This window comes from Poromitra crassiceps (assembly GCF_964638095.1).
Source record: "Poromitra crassiceps genome assembly, chromosome: 23".
In the NCBI taxonomy this organism is placed as follows: Eukaryota; Metazoa; Chordata; class Actinopteri; order Beryciformes; family Melamphaidae; genus Poromitra; species Poromitra crassiceps.
The window spans coordinates 8,986,247-9,007,217 of NC_139639.1; the positions used below are offsets into that span (position 1 = coordinate 8,986,247).

The window sequence follows — 20,971 nt, forward strand, 5'->3', positions numbered from 1 at the left end:
GAGACCTGCTATCTCCATCAGTCACTCAGTGATTCTAACTAAATCAGATGTTTTACTATAACCATCATCTCTTACTTACAGTGCTCCCTCCCTGCCCACTGCAGCTGTACTGAACACACTGAAGTCTGAGTTGAAGCCATCGGTAAGTTCCAACAAGATTTTACAGTATCATATTATTCTGCTGTAATTATTTGGAGGGAATATTGCTGATGTGTTCTTATGTAGCACATGAAGACATATTAAAGGAGGATTTTGTGTGTTTGTTTTTTGGACTTATTTCCAGCTTTAAATGTGATTTTAAATCACCCTGAGAAGTTCGGTTTGATTAGCATCAGCAGAAATGATCATCAGCTTTGATTGCCAGCTAAAAATGAGGAATACGGGGGCGGGGCATGTGAAATCTTTATATTTACGTCCTATAAATTGCTTGTTTTCCGACGCAGCGGCTCATATCCTTATTACTGTATATCATACAGACGAGGAAATGAACCATGTATTACCTTGGTGCAGCTGGCTCCTCCTGCTCTGTTTGCTGTCTGTCACGTTGGTAGATAGCAGCTCCCGTTCCACCGTTGCTCATTTTCTAATCCATTATGACGTTATTCCATACGGGCGGCCATTGAAATCAAATGAATCGTCTGTATTCTCAAAAGCAGATAAATATCAGCAGTGTTTTACCATGTTAGCCTACATAACGGCTACAGAGCAAGTCACCTGGATGTGCTTCTTCTTCTTCTGTTCCGCCGTATTACCAAACAGAAGAAGAAGAAGCAGCATCCAGGGCAGGTCATAGTTGACTTGCAGCCAGTTTGTTATGTAGCCTAGCCTAGCCTAGCCTAGCAGATATTTATCTGATTTCAAGATTATGGACGATTCATTTGAATTCGATGGTTGCAGCTATTTATTTGAGCCGGTCCGGAATAAACGTCATTAGAATCTGAGGAGCGGGGGAAAACAGAGAACAGCAGAGCCAGGATGAACACACTGCGCCAAGCTAATACATCGTTAATCTTCTCGTTGTCTGTATGATATAATAAGGATATGAGCCGCTGCATCGGAAAATAAGCTATTTATAGGACGTAAATATAAGCATTTCACATGCCCCCGTATTCCTCATTTTTAGTTGGCAATCAAAGCTGATTATGGTTTCTGCTGATGGTAATCAAACCGAATCCAGGTGGTAAAAAAAACAGAATTCTTCTTTAAGGTCATATGGATCCTTGCAAAAGAAGCTTTAGAATATATTTTAGATGTAGCTGGATTGATAGAAATCACACAAAATAACAATGATAAGAGGTCGTAAAACGATGTTTTCCTATGTAGTTTGCAAGACCCAAAATGGGTGGAGAAGTTGCGATATCGTAGAGACAGAGTGAAGCCCTAAACCTCCGTACTGTGTCTATGTCACCTCAGTGCAGCCATGGGCGATGCAGAGATGTCTGTGTTCGGGCTAGCTACCCCGTACCTGAGGAAGTCCGATAAAGAGCGGATGGAGGCCTCAACTCGTTTCTTCGACATGAAGAAGGAATGCTTCGTCCCCGACGCAGTGGAAGAGTTTGTGAAGGCATCGGTCACCAGCCGAGAGGGAGACACGGTCACTGTGGAGACACAGAATGGGAAGGTCAGGATTTACCATTTACAATTCAGACATGTAGATTTCAGTGTTGACATCACATGCTAACTGTTATAGCACCATCTTGAGGACCAATTTGAAACAACAAGATGCCCTGTACAATTGGACCTAGAGTGGAACATTACTGTCAAACAAATACAAGATGAATATATCAAAAGCTATAAAATCACATCACTTACAGTTTGACATTGTGAGTGAGAGCAGAGGTCGCTCAATGGTTTGATGTTATACCCATTCAGTCATTTGTGGTAAGTGGGTTACCAGGGTCAGTCTGTGTTGTAGTGGGAGGGGGTCAGTCTGTGTTGTAGTGGGAGGGTCAGTCTGTGTTGTAGTAGGAGGGTCAGTCTGTGTTGTAGTGGGAGGGTCAGTCTGTGTTGTAGTGGGAGGGTCAGTCTGTGTTGTAGTAGGAGGGTCAGTCTGTGTTGTAGTGGGAGGGTCAGTCTGTGTTGTAGTGGGAGGGGGTCAGTCTGTGTTGTAGTGGGAGGCTCAGTCTGTGTTGTAGTGGGAGGGTCAGTCTGTGTTGTAGTGGGAGGGTCAGTCTGTGTTGTTGTAGTGGGAGGGTCAGTCTGTGTTGTAGTGGGAGGGTCAGTCTGTGTTGTAGTGGGAGGGTCAGTCTGTGTTGTAGTAGGAGGGTCAGTCTGTGTTGTGTTGTAGTGGGAGGGTCAGTCTGTGTTGTAGTGGGAGGGTCAGTCTGTGTTGTAGTAGGAGGGTCAGTCTGTGTTGTAGTGGGAGGGTCAGTCTGTGTTGTAGTGGGAGGGTCAGTCTGTGTTGTAGTAGGAGGGTCAGTCTGTGTTGTAGTGGGAGGGTCAGTCTGTGTTGTAGTGGGAGGGTCAGTCTGTGTTGTAGTGGGAGGGTCAGTCTGTGTTGTAGTGGGAGGGTCAGTCTGTGTTGTGTTGTAGTGGGAGGGTCAGTCTGTGTTGTAGTAGGAGGGTCAGTCTGTGTTGTAGTGGGAGGGTCAGTCTGTGTTGTAGTGGGAGGGTCAGTCTGTGTTGTAGTGGGAGGGTCAGTCTGTGTTGTGTTGTAGTGGGAGGGTCAGTCTGTGTTGTAGTGGGAGGGTCAGTCTGTGTTGTAGTGGCAGCACACAGCATGTGACTTTGGGTGTCTATGTTTGAGTCCTTGTCTGGATGGAAGTGTTAATCTAGGTGTAAATCTCTGTGTGTGATTTCAACCGTGTATCCTTGAGCGAGTGTGACTGTGAGTCTAAATGGGCGCCAGAGTATAGGTGCAATTAAAGAGTCTCCAGTCAGTACATTAAACAGATGAGTGATGAAATTAGGCATTGGCACCATCTAGCTATAAAAAGAAATATCTGGCACACTTTGTAATATTGGAGAAGCAATGTTGACCGCGTTAATAAGGTAACGCATGCAGGTAAAAATCAAATTACGTTATAATCATACATGGGACCATTACGCAGTAAACTCTGTTGAGTATGAAAAACAAACAGTTTGTTTGAAAGTTGAAACAGGAAACACTATTGGTTGTTGTGATGAACATGGAAGGAGAGAAAAAAAAATCCTCAAATTTGTCCCTAGACGGTGACCGTCAAAGAGGCCCTGATTCTGCCACAGAATCCTCCAAAGTTTGACAAGATTGAGGACATGGCGATGCTGACCTTCCTTCATGAGCCCGCTGTGCTGTTCAACCTCAAAGAGCGTTACGCAGCATGGATGATCTATGTGAGTACACCTTCATGAGCCCGCTGTGCTGTTCAACCTCAAAGAGCGTTACGCAGCATGGATGATCTATGTGAGTACACCTTCATGAGCCCGCTGTGCTGTTCAACCTCAAAGAGCGTTACGCAGCATGGATGATCTATGTGAGTACACCTTCATGAGCCCGCTGTGCTGTTCAACCTCAAAGAGCGTTACGCAGCATGGATGATCTATGTGAGTACAATGTAGTAAAATATGCAATATTTAAAAAGAAAAGAAAATAAACTACACGGGAGCTCCAGTGGTGTGCGGATCCATTATTTCTCTTCTACAAGCCATCAAATAACAATAATGATCGTTTTAAACGCTGCTACTGAAATAATGAGAAATGTACCTGCCCCTGTATCTTATTGCCCCTGTATCTTATTGCCCCTGCTGTACTTTGCATGGTTTGCTTTCTGTGCTTCTCAGACCTACTCTGGGCTGTTCTGTGTGACGATCAACCCCTACAAGTGGCTGCCAGTCTACAACCAAGAGGTGGTTGTTGCCTACAGAGGGAAGAAGAGGGCTGAAGCTCCTCCTCACATCTTCTCCATCTCTGACAACGCCTACCAGTACATGTTGGCAGGTAGCCTAATCATTGATTAGATCGTTACCGTGTTAGTCAGCTTTTGTCACACATAAATATGCCGAATTTTGATATTAACAAAGCTCTATTGTACTCACACCTGTCTTACTAGACCGCGAAAACCAGTCCATTCTGATCACGTACGTAAGATATGACCCTGGAATAGCATCCATGGCACCGCATGCACTGAAATAAATCTTAAGTCTACATTTTGTCATGATAAAAACACTGTAGTTATTCGGTAACTGTGTCACCAATTTACAGCGGAGAATCTGGTGCAGGAAAGACTGTCAACACAAAGCGAGTCATCCAATACTTTGCCAGCATTGCAGCTGGAAGCATGAAAAAGGACACCAAAGACAAGGTAATTTTCACGCTCTGTCCATTCAGCTAGTAACATAACACGAGTTATGCTCAGCTAACATTGTTGGAGAGTCAGGTTGAGTTTAAAGCGGCACTGGGCAAGATGTTCATGTTAAAAATATACCTGTGTTATCTCATCTGTCTAAATGACTGAGGGGGTCTGCCACAGAGAACAGCGTCACATCCCCCACCCCCTCATTGAGATGAAGTCCTTCAAACTTTCAAAACATGATCACCCACGACTACCACTCAGGTAGAGCCATAGGAAACCCCTTTCATTTTTTTTTTACAAATTCTGTTTTATTTTTTCTCCTGAATTCCGTTTTTTCCATTCCATGATTCTGTCAGTTTTGCTGAAATCATAATGGCCCTACACTTGGGGCCAAAGTTGCCTAGTTCAGCTTTAATCACAGGAGTGTAGTTTCCATTTTCTTTCCATTTCTATCTATACTACCCTTTATCTTACAGTATATAAATGAAGTTTCCTCTCAAATAAACTACATTTCATGTTGTTATTATAAATTAAGCCTACACAATGTTCCTCATTGACAGGGTACCCTGGAGGATCAAATCATCCAGGCTAACCCTGCTCTGGAGGCCTTTGGTAATGCTAAGACCATCAGGAACGACAACTCTTCCAGATTTGTGAGTGTCCATAACGGAAAAATAATCTGTATTCAGTACTCAGCAACACACAGTCAAACAGTAACAGAAATCAAAATAACTTTATATAGAAATGTATATAAATATTTATCATTTCAGGGCAAATTCATCCGAATTCATTTTGACACGAGGGGAAAGTTGGCCTCTGCTGACATTGAGACATGTAAGAGCAAAACCCTTTTGTCATACTTGGTAACAATTGTCATTTAAGCTACAAATTGTAGACAGTTGAACTCATGGCAATATCTCTACTCTCTTGTCAGACCTTCTGGAGAAGTCTCGTGTGACCTTCCAGCTCAAGGCTGAGAGGGACTATCACATCTTCTACCAGATCCTGTCCAACAAGAAGCCTGAACTTCTGGGTTAGTACAGTGCAGTGGTTTCTTTGCTCACTCAGTAAGAAAACAACATTGAAAATAAATAAATAAAATAGAAAGGAAAAATAGCATGGAAACAAAATAGTGATACCATCGCTATGACTGGCCCTGTATTGTGGTGGCATGTCTATCTGTCCGTTTCTCTGTCTGACCCCATCTCACGCCCTCTCTCTGACCCTGTCTCACTCCCTCTGTCTGACCCTGTCTCACTCCCTCTGTCTGACCCTGTCTCACTCCCTCTGACTGACCCCGTCTCTCTCCCTCTGTCTGACCCCGTCTCTCTCCCTCTGTCTGACCCTGTCTCACTCCCTCTGACTGACCCCGTCTCTCTCCCTCTGTCTGACCCTGTCTCTCTCCCTCTGTCTGACCCTGTCTCACTCCCTCTGTCTGACCCCGTCTCACTCCCTCTGTCTGACCCCGTCTCACTCCCTCTGTCTGACCCCGTCTCACTCCCTCTGTCTGACCCTGTCTCACTCCCTCTGTCTGACCCCGTCTCACTCCCTCTGTCTGACCCCGTCTCACTCCCTCTGTCTGACCCCGTCTCACTCCCTCTGTCTGACCCTGTCTCACTCCCTCCCTCTGTCTGACCCTGTCTCACTCCCTCTGTCTGACCCTGTCTCACTCCCTCTGTCTGACCCTGTCTCACTCCCTCTGACTGACCCCGTCTCACTCCCTCTGTCTGACCCTGTCTCACTCCCTCTGTCTGACCCCGTCTCACTCCCTCTGTCTGACCCTGTCTCACTCCCTCTGTCTGACCCTGTCTCACTCCCTCTGTCTGACCCCGTCTCACTCCCTCTGTCTGACCCCGTCTCACTCCCTCTGTCTTCCAGAAATGCTGCTGGTCACAAATAATCCCTACGACTACGCCTTCATCTCCCAGGGGGAAACCCAAGTGGCCTCCATCGACGATACAGAAGAACTGATGGCAACAGATGTCAGGCTCTCACTCACTGTTATTTTTACAATTCATCCTTTAGCTTTGATTTGAGGCCAAAATGATTCAGCCTATTAAAATGACTGCACATGTAGCATGTAGCACATGTAGCCTATTAAGGGAATCTTTCAAATAAAATCTGAGACCTTTTTAAAGCTTCAACAGTCACACATTAATAGGGGATATGATGTTTCAAAATGAAAGCTGTCATAGTTTGAGTCATATAAAACATTGATGTAAATGATCCTCATTCACTTCCATTATATTTATAACTCAAGCAATGTTTATAATCCCCATTGCATTTTTAAAATGCTCTTTATGGCATGCTTATCAATTGTGCACACTCATAATGATAGCATTGGATCTTAATAAGCTATCAAGTAAATGAGCCGTATCCACTTCCATTGTATGGTGACAGCAGAATATTCATTCAAGTTTACAAGTGCTAAGTATAAGATGAGTGTTTTGTTTCTTAAAATCAGGCTATTTGTGACAGATAGAGATAAGGGTTCTGACATGGACACAATGTAACCCATGCTTCCCTCTAGAGCGGTTCTGACATGGACACAATGTAACCCATGCTTCCCTCTAGAGTGGTTCTGACATGGACACACTGTAACCCATGCTTCCCTCTAGAGTGGTTCTGACATGGACACAATGTAACCCATGCTTCCCTCTAGAGTGGTTCTGACATGGACACAATGTAACCCATGCTTCCCTCTAGAGTGGTTCTGACATGGACACAATGTAACCCATGCTTCCCTCTAGAGTGGTTCTGACATGGACACACTGTAACCCATGCTTGCCTCTAGAGTGGTTCTGACATGGACACAATGTAACCCATGCTTCCCTCTAGAGTGGTTCTGACATGGACACAATGTAACCCATGCTTCCATCTAGAGTGGTTCTGACATGGACACAATGTAACCCATGCTTCCATCTAGAGTGGTTCTGACATGGACACAATGTAACCCATGCTTCCATCTAGAGTGGTTCTGACATGGACACAATGTAACCCATGCTTCCCTCTAGAGTGGTTCTGACATGGACACAATGTAACCCATGCTTCCCTCTAGAGTGCCTTTGATGTGCTGGGCTTCACACAAGAGGAGAAGAACAGCATCTACAAGATGACTGGAGCCATCATGCACCACGGCAACATGAGGTTCAAACAGAGGCAGCGAGAGGAGCAGGCAGAGGCTGACGGCACCGAGGGTGAGAGAGAGAGAGAGAGAGAGAGAAAGAGAGAGAGGCGGGGCTCAAAGCCAAACCCACACAACGAGGGCCTAATTAAGCCCGATGGTTTGTAAGTGTTTCTTTTCTTTTGCAGATGCTGACAAAGTATCTTATCTGATGTGCCTGAACTCTGCCGACCTCATCAAGTCTCTCTGTCATCCAAGAGTGAAAGTTGGAAATGAGTGGGTCACCAAGGGACAAACTGTAGCCCAGGTGAGTCGGTCACCAAGGGGCAAACTGTAGCCCAGGTAAATGAACCCCCTAGTGGCTATGGATATAGTCTTGAAAGAAAGTTCCATACATCATAAAATAATTAAATAAAAAATTTGATGGACTCTGAATGACTAGCCCTGCAGTGGCTGGATCAAAAATGGATCTATTTACATTGAATTTCAAATGGTGTTAAATAGGTGACCTACGCTGTTGGAGCTCTATCCAAAGCTGTTTATGAGAAGATGTTCCTGTGGATGGTGGTGAGAATCAACCAGTCACTGGAGACCAAGCAGCCTCGCCAGTACTTTATCGGTGTGCTGGACATCGCTGGATTTGAGATCTTTGATGTGAGCGTACCAATGAGCACACAATAAAGCAATCTTCCTTTCAATGACATACTGTATGTATGGGAATATCTAAACAACATTTATGTGATTACAGTTCAACAGCTTTGAGCAGATCTGCATCAACTTCACCAATGAAAAACTGCAACAGTTTTTCAACCACCACATGTTTGTTCTGGAGCAAGAAGAGTACAAGAAAGAGGGCATTGAATGGACTTTCATAGACTTTGGTATGGACTTGCAGGCCTGTATTGACCTGATTGAAAAGGTGAGATATTGAGATGATTTAGGAAAAAAATATATAGATATAATCAAGTTACATGACCTATTCTACTGAATTCCATTATTTTCTCCTCAGCCCATGGGTATCATGTCCATCCTTGAAGAGGAGTGCATGTTCCCCAAGGCCAGTGATGCCACCTTTAAAGCAAAGCTATATGACAACCACCTGGGGAAATCCATCAACTTCCAGAAGCCCAGGATGATCAAGGGGAAACCAGAGGCCCATTTCTCCCTGGTTCACTATGCTGGCACTGTTGATTACAATATCGTCAACTGGCTGGTGAAGAACAAGGATCCCCTAAATGAGACTGTGGTGGGATTGTACCAAAAGTCTTCCCTAAAGCTACTTTCCACCCTTTTTGTCGGCTATGCTGGGGCAGAATCAGGTACCCTGGAGTGAATATTTTGTTTGGAGATTACAACAATTATTTTGTCTCTAAGGTTCTAAGTTTGCATCATTTTTCCTGAACAGCCGATAGCACCCCCAAAAAAGAGAAGAAGAAGAAGGGATCATCTTTCCAAACAGTGTCTGCTTTACATCGGGTATATAGCTACTTTGATCCCTGGGTATGCTATTTCACACATAGATAGAAAGACAGCAGTACACACATACTAATAGTACATATTCTACCATATAATAGGAGAACCTGAACAAGCTGATGACCAACCTGAGGTCTACTCACCCTCACTTTGTACGCTGCATCATCCCCAATGAGACCAAGAATCCTGGGGCCATGGAGAACCCTCTGGTGATGCACCAGCTACGCTGCAACGGTGTGCTGGAAGGCATCAGGATCTGCAGAAAGGGCTTCCCCAACAGGATCCTCTATGGAGATTTCAGACAGAGGTATGATCTAATGAAAGTGAGATATCATTATAGCAATAAGACACCTGAAATAAAAATTTTCACTATTGACATTACAGATATCGCATCCTGAACCCTGCTGCCATCCCTGAGGGCCAGTTCATTGACAGCAGGAAAGGAGCTGAGAAACTACTTGGCTCTCTGGATATTGATCATAATCAATACAAGTTTGGACATACCAAGGTATAGTTTAATGTTATACTGATATTGGAAAAAGTGAAACATGAGATTCTGGTAGAGGTTGTAGAAGATGGTTGCTGTTGTCAGGTGTTCTTCAAGGCTGGTTTGCTGGGTCTGCTGGAGGAGATGAGAGACGAGCGTCTGTCCAAAATCATCACTGGTATCCAGGCCAGATCCCGTGGCCTCTTGTCTCGTATTGAATATCAGAAGATGGTGGAACGCAGGTATCTTTCAATTACAGCACAAGCGATTCAAATAATTATATTTCTGTGATTTGTAAATTTACTGAAAGAATTTTAATTTAATTTCATAATTTTCTTCGAGGGATGCATTACTGGTGATCCAGTGGAACGTCCGTGCTTTCATGGTGGTCAAGAATTGGCCCTGGATGAAGCTGTACTTCAAGATCAAACCTCTGTTGAGATCTGCTGAAGCAGAGAAGGAGATGGCCAACATGAAGGAAGAATTCCTCAAGTTGAAAGAAGCCTACGCAAAGTCTGAGGCTCGTAGGAAGGAACTAGAGGAGAAAATGGTCTCTTTTCTCCAAGAGAAGAATGACCTGGAGCTCCAAGTGCAATCGGTGAGAACAGCACTAAAAATTTAGTATTCTTATGAAAACCATATTGGTATAAAATGTTAATAATATGAAATGTTTGGTAGGAGCAAGATAAGCTCTGTGATGCAGAGGACAGATGTGAGGGGCTGATCAAAAACAAAATTCAGATGGAAGCAAAAGCCAAAGAGCTCTCTGAGAGACTTGAAGATGAGGAGGAGATGAATGCTGAACTGACTGCCAAGAAGAGGAAGCTGGAGGATGAGTGTTCTGAGTTGAAAAAAGACATTGATGACTTGGAGTTAACTCTGGCTAAGGTGGAGAAAGAGAAGCATGCCACTGAGAACAAGGTATGGCACATACCAAACCAACCTCTTTCTGACACCCCTCAACAACTCAATGCAGCAATTAGTAATATCTTTATTCTTGGTTCACAGGTAAAGAACATGACTGAGGAAATGGCTTCTCTGGATGAAATCATCGCCAAGCTGACCAAGGAGAAGAAGGCCTTACAGGAAGCTCATCAGCAAACACTGGATGACCTGCAGAGTGAAGAAGACAAAGTCAACACTCTGACCAAGCTCAAGACCAAGCTGGAGCAGCAAGTGGATGATGTGAGAATCCATATAAAAATGAAACTAGTTTGATGGGATTGGATTATTTAATTGTCATCTATGGTCAATTAATGTATACAATTTGTCACTATTGGGCCGTTGCAGCTGGAAGGATCACTTGAGCAAGAAAAAAAGGTTCGAATGGACCTTGAGAGAGCTAAGAGGAAGCTGGAGGGAGACTTAAAGTTGACCCAGGAGAATGTCATGGATCTAGAAAATGACAGGCAACAGCTGGAGGAGCGCCTGAAAAAGTATGATTTCATGATGACTATGTTACAAACAATAGTAAAGTAGTCTTGTTGCATTGTCAGATTGTTTTTATTAAGCAACATTTAATCCTTACGCTGAACAAAATAATGCAGGAAGGACTTTGAAGTCAGTCAGCTGAACAGCAAGATTGAAGATGAGCAGTCCATAATCATTCAACTCCAGAAAAAGTTGAAAGAGCTGCAGGTAAAAATATATATCAACTATCAGGTCCAAATGAAAAATATTTTTTCCCAAAACATTAGTACAACTTTTTATTTTATTTTATATATTTTCTGACACTATAGGCTCGTGTAGAGGAGCTGGAAGAGGAGCTTGAGGCAGAGCGAGCTGCCCGAGCCAAGGTGGAGAAGCAGAGAGCAGACTTAACCAGAGAGCTGGAGGAGATCAGCGAGAGGCTGGAGGAGTCTGGTGGAGCAACATCTGCCCAGATAGAGATGAACAAGAAGAGGGAGGCTGAGTTCCAGAAACTCCGCAGAGACCTTGAAGAGGCCACTCTGCAGCACGAAACCACTGCTGCCACGCTCAGGAAGAAACAAGCCGACAGTGTTTCTGACCTGGGGGAGCAGATTGACAACCTGCAGAGAGTCAAGCAGAAACTGGAGAAGGAGAAGAGTGAGCTCAGACTGGAGCTGGATGATGTGATCTCCAGTATGGAACACATTGTTAAGTCTAAGGTAAGTACACCTAGACATAATGCTGCCCTAGGCAATTTAACATATTCGCGGCACCAAGTGTCAGCAAGAGATCCTGGTTTGAATTGTTTGAATTGAAATACAGAGAAGTCATGTACCATTATTATGAATAGTACGCGATGAGCTGTGAACTATGGTGCATTTATTTTGAAGACCAACGTGGAGAAGGTCAGCAGAACTATGGAGGACCAAATGAATGAATACAGGAGCAAGTGTGATGAATACCAAAGATCCCTGAATGATTTCACCACGCAGAAGGCCAAGCTTCAAGCTGAGAACGGTCAGTGTTATGTTCTTTCCAGCTGGAATAATAAACCAGCTTAATGTGGTAGAATAATATGGTTTTACAGCCTAAATCTTGACTTTGCAGGTGAGTTTTCTAGACAGCTGGAAGAGAAAGAATCTCTTGTTTCTCAGCTAACCAGAGGAAAGAATTCCTACAATCAACAACTTGAAGATCTAAAAAGACAACTGGAGGAGGAAGTCAAGGTATAAACTAAACTGTTATAATTTCTCATTATCTCAACTATATAGTCTGTTCATGCGAAATACCCACATTATCTGTATTCAACCAGGCGAAGAATGCATTGGCCCATGCCATTCAGTCTTCTCGTCATGACTGTGACCTGCTGAGGGAGCAGTATGAGGAGGAACAGGAGGCCAAGGCTGAACTCCAGCGTGGCATGTCCAAGGCTAACTCTGAGGTGGCTCAGTGGAGAACCAAGTACGAAACTGATGCCATCCAGAGGACCGAGGAACTGGAGGAGGCAAAGTGAGGGACAAACCTTAATTGCTTATACACATTTTGTAAAGGCTTACATGAACTACTCTGCATACTACAGTACAGCAGCAAACCAACCTAAATAAATGATATTCATTGATAATCCAGAAAGAAGCTGGCTCAGCGTCTCCAGGATGCTGAGGAAGCTGTTGAAGCAGTGAATGCAAAATGTTCCTCTCTGGAGAAGACCAAACACAGGCTCCAGAATGAGATTGAAGATCTCATGGTGGATGTGGAGAGGTCTAATGCTGCTGCTGCCACCCTGGACAAGAAGCAAAGAAACTTTGACAAAGTATAGAATTATGTATCATCATCAAGTGTTATTTCTACATTCACCTTGAAGTTTTCACAGACTTTGCTGCCTCCCATGAACGGTCATACTCTGGCTAAACAACCTACATGTAGCTTCATACATAAAAAGCGTGAAATCTTACAAACGGCTTCTTCACATCTAGGTCCTATCTGAGTGGAAGCAGAAATATGAGGAATCTCAGTGTGAGTTGGAGAGCTGCCAGAAGGAGGCCAGGTCTCTGAGCACGGAGCTCTTCAAACTGAAGAACTCCTATGAAGAATCTCTGGACCATCTGGAGACCCTGAAGAGAGAGAACAAGAACCTACAAGGTAAATCTGTTACTCAGAATATATTTTTTGTGCAGGCAATGCATACAAATTGCATGTTACTGGTACCCGCCAACTAAGGCGTCTAAATGCATTTGCTTCTATAAACAGAGGAGATGTCTGACCTTACTGAGCAACTTGGTGAGGGAGGAAAAACTGTTCATGAGTTGGAGAAGGTCCGTAAGCAGCTGGAGCAGGAGAAGAGTGAGATTCAAGCTGCTCTTGAGGAGGCAGAAGTAAGAGTGAAATTGTAGGGAAGTTTGTGTGCTTGCCTTGTGTGAAGTGTGCATTACATCTGCGTTACATCTTCACTTCCACAAATTCAGTGAACATGTTTAATTTAATTGCTATTTACTACTAGTAATAATGACAACACTGTAACAATGTTTAAGATATCTGGTTTGACTAACTTTCGATGTCCATCCTAGGGCTCCCTTGAGCATGAGGAGGGTAAAATTCTCAGAGCCCAGCTTGAGTTCAACCAGATCAAGTCTGATATTGAACGTAAGCTGTCAGAGAAAGATGAGGAGATGGATCAGAGTAAGAAGAATATGCAGAGGACCATTGACACTCTGCACAGCTCTTTGGAGGCAGAGGCACGCAGCAGGAACGAGGCCCTCCGCCTGAAGAAGAAGATGGAGGGAGACCTCAATGAGATGGAGATCCAGCTAAGCCAGGCCAACAGGCAGGCAGCTGAGGCCCAGAAACAACTCAAGTCTGTTCACGCTCACCTGAAGGTAAAAGGGGCAATTTATTTAGCAAAAAGTAGTTTCGTGAATTCTTCATCACGGGAGCTTTCTATCTAACTCAAGGCTTTTAAAACATTTCAAGGATGCTCAACTTCAACTTGACGAATCTCTTCGAGCCAATGATGATCTTAAGGAGAACATTGCCATGGTTGAGAGACGCAACAACCTGATGCAAGCTGAACTGGAGGAACTGAGGTCTGCTTTAGAGCAAACTGAGAGGGGACGCAAACTTGCTGAGCAAGAGCTTCTGGATGTTAGTGAGAGGGTGCAGCTACTGCACTCACAGGTATGACAGACACTAAACTTTGAATTTACATATTGTGTGCTTTTTTCCTGTTTTGCCCTGTATGTATAGTGACTTATATAATGCCATGTCATGTGTAATGGATATGTATAGTGACTTATATAATGCCATGTCATGTGTAATGGATATGTATAGTGACTTATATAATGCCATGTCATGTGTAATGGATAGAACACCAGCCTGATAAACACCAAGAAGAAGCTGGAGGCCGACTCATCCCAGCTTCAGTCTGAAGTGGAGGAAGCAGTGCAGGAGTGCAGAAATGCTGAAGAAAAGGCCAAGAAGGCCATCACTGATGCTGCCATGATGGCAGAGGAGCTGAAGAAAGAGCAGGACACCAGCGCTCACCTGGAGCGTATGAAGAAGAACATGGAGCAAACCATCAAGGACCTGCAGCATCGTCTGGATGAGGCTGAACAGATCGCCTTGAAGGGGGGCAAGAAGCAGCTGCAGAAGCTTGAGACCAGGGTGAGAACTTCTTCCCACATTTTGTCTAGCAATTAAGTACCTGATTTGGAATTGCAGAATGCCATTAACTAGTGTAAATGGCAGGTGAGGGAGCTGGAAAACGAGGTGGAACTGGAACAGAAGAAAAGCAGTGAATCTGTGAAAGGCTTCCGCAAATATGAGCGCCGCATCAAGGAGCTTACCTACCAGGTGTGTAGCTTGTAGCTTCCTCGATCCTTACACACAGCAGGTACATTTCATGCCGGAAATAAACGGTACATCTTTGTCTCTTAATTTTCACAGACTGAGGAGGACCGTAAGAATGTTGCACGACTCCAAGATCTGGTTGACAAGCTGCAGCTGAAAGTCAAAGCCTATAAGAAAACTGCTGAGGATGCTGTAAGTGCAGATACGAGGAGTAGTTTCCATAAGGCTTCTTGCTCTGGTATACTGTGTATGCCATTATATTTGCTTGGTTTTTTCCTTCAACAGGAGGAACAGGCTAACGTTCATCTGGGCAAGTTCCGAAAGGTGCAGCACGAGCTGGACGAGGCTGAGGAGAGGGCCGACATCGCCGAGTCTCAGGTCAACAAGATGCGTGCCAAGAGCCGCGATGTGGGGTCAAAGGTCAGTAGCATGTACTCTGCAGAAGATTCACAGCATCTGACCCAGACACATACTGACACACACTCTATTGGCTGTTCTTAACTCTATAATGCTTTGCTATTCACATATTCACAAATATGTTTTGGTACATACAATTATTGTGCTGTCCAGTTTAGTGTATCATAGTCTCTTGATGGATATGTTTAGAAGTGATATGAATCTGTTAAAACAATAGAAAACTCAACGGCTGATTCTCCTTTTCTTTCTTCCCAACATCCCTTGTCACCACAGAAAGCTTTTGATGAGGAGTGAAGCTTTGGATCCTGCTGCATAGTAGACCCCCCTCTACTCTCACCATTCACCTCCTGTAGTCATTGAATAAACTCGCATCAAGCTATCGCACAATATTGTATCCTTCATTTTGTCTGTGAGCCAATAGAACATTCTGAAAGAAATACTGTTTCACTTTATCCAAATGTCTATTTAAATGTATATGTAATACAGCTACAGTACAGCTATTTCAAGCAATAGTGGACAGACTAAACTAGATATTAATTCTCATCAACTCCTCAGTATCATTTGTATGTTATTCTGTCATTCCCAATTTATATATATATCAGGGAATCGAACATGTGTAGCGCACTTGATGCCTAGTTGGTCAAATTACTGCAATCAGTGAACTGAACAAAACACAGAAGAAGTGTATTTGATTTCCATGAATCTGAATTCAGTGTTGTCAGGTGGGACTGATTGAGATTAACATCAAAATGATGTTAAACTGAATTCAGTGTTGTCGGGTGGGACTGACTGAGATTAACATCAAAATGATGTTAAACTGAATTCAGTGTTGTCGGGTGGGACTGACTGAGATTAACATCAAAATGATGTTAAACTGAATTCAGTGTTGTCGGGTGAGACTGACTGAGATTAAGCATTAAGCTGAATTCAGTGTTGTCGGGTGGGACTGACTGAGATTAAGATCAAAATGATGTTGTCTGGCGTGGGAGCAGGGATTAGAAGTGGTTGGGCGCAGGAGGGGTTGGGCCTGGTTTAAGAATGTGAAAGGTGAGGTGAGGATAGCTCAAATAGCCACAGATCAAACTAATCTCTGCTTCTGAAAATAGACTGGGAAAGAAAGCAGCAGAGCCAGGGCCTCAAGGTCGTAATAAAGCACTGGTCCCACCCAGGCCTCTCCTAATGCCAGGCCTCATCACTGGTCCCACCCAGGCCTCTCCTAATGCCAGGCCTCATCACTTGCAGCTGGTCTTCCTCAATCCCTGTCTAGCGCCAACTCTGCCTATTCCTCCACAGAACTAGGGAGGATTTCAAAGAATCAGTATTTAAATACGTAGTCCATATTCCCCACATTTATATTTCATCGACTTGGTGTTCACATTTTGAACCGGCCGTGTTGTATTTCACGATACAGTATAATTCAGTTTTCCGTTTCCGTTCTCAAACAGTGATTATGTGTACTGGCCAAAGTTTGTGCTGTTCAGTTTTCATGGACTTACATTTCCCAACATGGAGTCTTTGGCAAAATCCTTTAAATTAGATGAAAGTATATTCAGAGGAATGACCTCCTGTCAGAGTTGGTGTTCTCCTCAAATGGGAGTGCTGCTATCCTTACCTGTCTGCCATCATAGCCTCGGTGAAGTGCAGTGTTGCTGTTGCTGGAGACTGATCCAATGATTGGAGGGGGGGAGGAGGTACGGAAGGAGGGAGGGAGGGGGAGGGAGGAGGAGGGAGGAGGAGGAGGGAGGGGGGCAGGAGGAGGGAGGGAGGGAGGAGGAGGGAGGGAGGGAGGAGGGGAGGGGGAGGAGGGAGGGAGGGGGAGGGAGGAGGAGGAGGGAGGGGGGCAGGAGGAGGGAGGGAGGGAGGAGGAGGGAGGGAGGGAGGAGGGGAGGGGGAGGGAGGGAGGAGGAGGGAGGAGGAGGTAGGAGGAGGGAGGGAGGGAGGGAGGAGGAGGTAGGAGGAGGGAGGGAGGGAGGGAGGGGGAGGGAGGGAGGAGGGGAGGGGGAGGGAGGAGGAGGGAGGGAGGAGGGGAGGGGGAGGGAGGGAGGAGGGATGGGGAAGGGAGGGAGGGAGGAGGGAGGAGGTAGGAGGGAGGAGGGGAGGAGGAGGAGGGAGGGAGGGAGGGGGAGGGAGGGAGGAGGGGAGGAGGAGGGATGGGGAAGGGAGGGGAGGAGGTAGGAGGAGAGAGGGAGGAGGGGGGAGGGATGACGAGGTAGGAGGAGGGAGGGAGGAGGAGGGAGGGAGGGAGGAGGGGAGGAGGAGGGAGGGAGGGGAGGAGGCACCAGACTCCCTCTGTGTAAATCCCAGGAGTCTTGTCACGTCTCTCATTACATGTCTCGCCATCCTCACCTCCCTGAGTGGACGGGCGAGTCTGTCATGTAGCAAAAACACACACTGATCATAAGTCAGTGTTGAGAGGCAGGCCATGTATGTGTTGAGGGTTATCAACATGATTAATAGTACATGTGAGTGAGTAGGCTTTCAAATGGACAAGATGGCTAACATATGTTGGAGCTACTTACGAGCACTATAATTAGACTGTCATTAAAATAACATATGATGCACAATGTCACAGCTTCGTAATAATGTCATAGTAATAAGTAATAATGACATTTTCGTAAAAAGAAAAAGTAAATTTTGCCACTTTCTATCATTGTTTAATATAACACAATAGTCATTCAACCTAGATGCAGTTCATGACAAGATTAAACAGTTGCTGTTCTGAACACCTGGGGCCCTATTTTGTGCCCAGTGCAAGGAACTGTCATTACTAGTTTCTCACTCAAAATCAATTTCCCCCTTTTAATGGCCACTGGGTCAGTACATCAACGAATGTTTCAGCGACCCAGGGGTAGTGAAATTGTTGAAAATAGATGACAGGCCTCTGCCATGAGGTCATGATGAGGTCATCATCAGTGCAGCTGATTGCATGTTTATCGTGCATTCCTTTATAACTGGGAACTGGTAATCTTACCGGTTCAAAGTTCATGAGCTGGGACGTGACGTCACTAGAGCTGGTATTTCCCATTCCAAACTCGTAGGAGCCTCAGTAGCCCCGACGTAAAAAATCCAAGATGGCTGATCCGCGCAACAACAGTAGTTATAATCGTATAAATGCTATTTAGCACTTCTGTCTTGTTTGTTTGTGTCTCATTAAATCAGCTGTACACACAGCACGGCCTACTTCTATCTGTGTGGACATGAGGCTGCAGTGTTTGTATGCGCAAAATGCCACGAAATGCCTTGTTATCAACTGTTATTGCTAACAATGGCTAGCCTGGCTAGCGAGTGGATCTGACCAGTGAACAGTGAACTTCCCAGCTCAACTTTTCTGCAAATGGAACGCTAACAAAACGGATGTGACGTAATTTAGCCTCCACATCCCAGTTCTTTTGCGATAAAGGAACGCACGACTAACATGTGAAAATAGATGACAGCCCTCTGCCATGAGGTCATGATGAGGTCATCATCAGTGCAGCTGATTGCATGTTTAACATGTGAAAAAGAAAATCAAATGTGTCCATGTGCTTTTGAACTACACGGTATGAGGTCATGATGAGGTCATGATGAACTACACGGTATGAGGTCAGCATATCTGCAAGTTAGAGTCAGTGTAACGACGACAAGAAGGCTCTGGACAACTGTGAGGGCGCTCTCAGGGGGAAAGGCCCACACACACACAGGTTGCTGAAACGCTAGGTCTAAACAAAGGCCAGGACTGCTCAGTATACATACAATACATACTATACATAGTATTATGTCTATGAACTAATCAAAGCATTGTAAAGTACCATAGCATCATTATGTTTCCTTTAATGAGTGGAGCTTTGACATGAGGTCAGTGTTGTCTTCGCCTGGTCTTTAGCAGGGCCGTGGAATGTCTCACTTCCCTTTGCCACCCTGACGCCAGCTGTCATTTACAGGGACGGACAGAGAAGTTCTCACAATGGAAATCAACTCAACACTCGTCAGCAGCTGTTGACCCGACTTTTATCTCCTAACCTTTGAAGGGGCCGTGATTACTGGTGCCAGGGACTGTTAGGGCTGGGCATCGTTTAAAAAATTACGGTACCAGTACCAGTACCAATACCCTTAACCCATTGATACCTGATGCAGCATTTGTGTGTGTATCCCTTTAAGACCGCGCGGTTCGCGGTCTTAAAGGGATACACACACAAATGCTGCATCAGGAATCAATGGGTTAAAGTGAGACCGATACCAATAGAGTTCTTCATTTGATATTTTTGCATTCATTCATTCATTCATACACTGTGCTTGACTTCACCACCACAGACTGTATGGGTTAGCTGCTGCGGTAGCGGGCCAATCACCTGTAGCAATAAATCGAAGAACGCTTGCGTGCAAAACCATACACATAGTTTTGTTTTTCTCGATCTGTGTGCAAGAAGGATTGAATGCAGGTTATCGTTTGACTGGATACGTTTCGATACTAGTTGATACTGGGTTATTTCAGCCGATACCTTATCATGGTGTCAAGTACCAATAGCAGCCCTACTAACTGTGCACTATGCTCTTAACAGTGGTTGTGATTGGTGCAATGGAAATCGAGATCAAAAGGTGGGTTTATTCTTAAAACGTACCTGAGCAAGGATCAAAGGGTGGGAGGGGTGGGGCTTATGCTTACATTCGCAGTGACATATTTTGTAACATGTCACCAATTGTTGGTGGAGCAGATTCCCGGGATGTCAGAGTTACGACGGGAGGAAAAGCCAAAGCAGCTACTGGGACTCCACATTTTAAACGGAACATAAAAAGGTCATGGGATGCAGGACATCTACCCGTCACTCTGTGTTGATTTATGTGCGAAAGGCCAGGGCAAGTCCATCATCTGCTCCGGGTGATCCTCCTCCATGTTGGAAGAGCCTGGAGATCCTGCAAAGCTCGCTGCCCTCCTCAATCAGTGAGCAGGAATTTCACACGGTTATCTTTGTCCTGAAAGACACAATGCCATGTCAACAGGACTCGAGCTGAGGGGGCCGCCTTTCATTGGCTGCTGCGTGATAATAGGAGGCGGCTTCTATAGTGACCTTGGCATCATGTTGGCCCCGCCCCTCCATTGTGTGCCATTATTATTGCCTTTGGGCCAATCTGAAGTATGAAGTATGCCACCTGTGGCAGACCTCTGTCTGTGCGGCCTCACACTTGTCGCCTGGCTAATCTGTCAGACTAACGTTCTTTTTTTAGAGCTTCTCTCCACTGCGGATCTGATTGCTGTTTATGCTGCCGCAAAGTCCATTCTATGATAACTAAACACAATATGTTACCAATGTCACACTGGGACTGCGCTTAAGCCCTGTGAGTCATTGAGACCCTTGCATGACATGCTTTTCTAAAATATCTCCCAAGGTATGTCTTCCTTTGTGTTTATAGAACAATACCACTAGTTTACATTTATGGAATTCTCCGTGTTGTTTTAAACCATTCAAAGAATCTGAATTATCCCGTTGGAATACTTTTTTTCTGCTAACGGGCAAAGCAAGATTGCTAATCTGTATATAGTAGTATTTTTATTTTTATTTGACAACATAAATTCCTAATTTTTTCACTCTGGATTTTGGCCAGACCCATTTTAATTTTGATAACTCCTTTAATGTATGCCTCCACAAAAAAATAATATATATTTTTTTTTCAATTTGCTCTGACCATTACTTTAAACAGGGATGTTGTGGAGAGTAAACCCCAGTCAAACTCAGTTTACCCACCTTTTTAGGTTGACATAAATCTTTAACATAATTTAACACTACATCAATATTTTAATTCACCTGCCTGGTAAAGTTTTTTTTTAAAGTTAATCAGGTAAACTTAAAGTAACTGAGTAATATTGGAACCAAGAGTTGAGCCTGATATAACCGAATCGACAACATTTTAAAACATATAAATGTGAGATTGAAATAGATTAAAAGAATCAATATGAATCCCAGAAGGCAT

General features: G+C 44.4%; 1 protein-coding gene across 1 annotated transcript; it reads left to right on the forward strand.

Moving 5' to 3' along the window:
- Positions 1-1,420: 1,420 nt before the first annotated feature.
- Positions 1,421-15,319, forward strand: LOC310797144 (myosin-7-like; the record flags this gene model as incomplete). Its single annotated transcript, XM_083659454.1, has 37 exons — positions 1,421-1,621; positions 3,169-3,312; positions 3,760-3,916; positions 4,029-4,056; positions 4,181-4,280; positions 4,832-4,924; positions 5,042-5,105; positions 5,206-5,304; positions 6,150-6,253; positions 7,330-7,468; positions 7,584-7,702; positions 7,900-8,049; positions 8,144-8,314; positions 8,405-8,724; positions 8,808-8,871; positions 8,970-9,175; positions 9,253-9,376; positions 9,461-9,597; positions 9,698-9,953; positions 10,034-10,276; positions 10,364-10,540; positions 10,646-10,791; positions 10,903-10,993; positions 11,095-11,484; positions 11,656-11,782; positions 11,873-11,991; positions 12,078-12,274; positions 12,392-12,575; positions 12,739-12,904; positions 13,013-13,137; positions 13,330-13,638; positions 13,733-13,936; positions 14,126-14,422; positions 14,507-14,611; positions 14,705-14,800; positions 14,894-15,028; positions 15,299-15,319. The coding sequence occupies 37 exons, from the start codon at positions 1,421-1,423 to the stop codon at positions 15,317-15,319; spliced, it is 5,808 nt and encodes a 1,935-aa protein (XP_083515580.1).
- Positions 15,320-20,971: the final 5,652 nt, after the last annotated feature.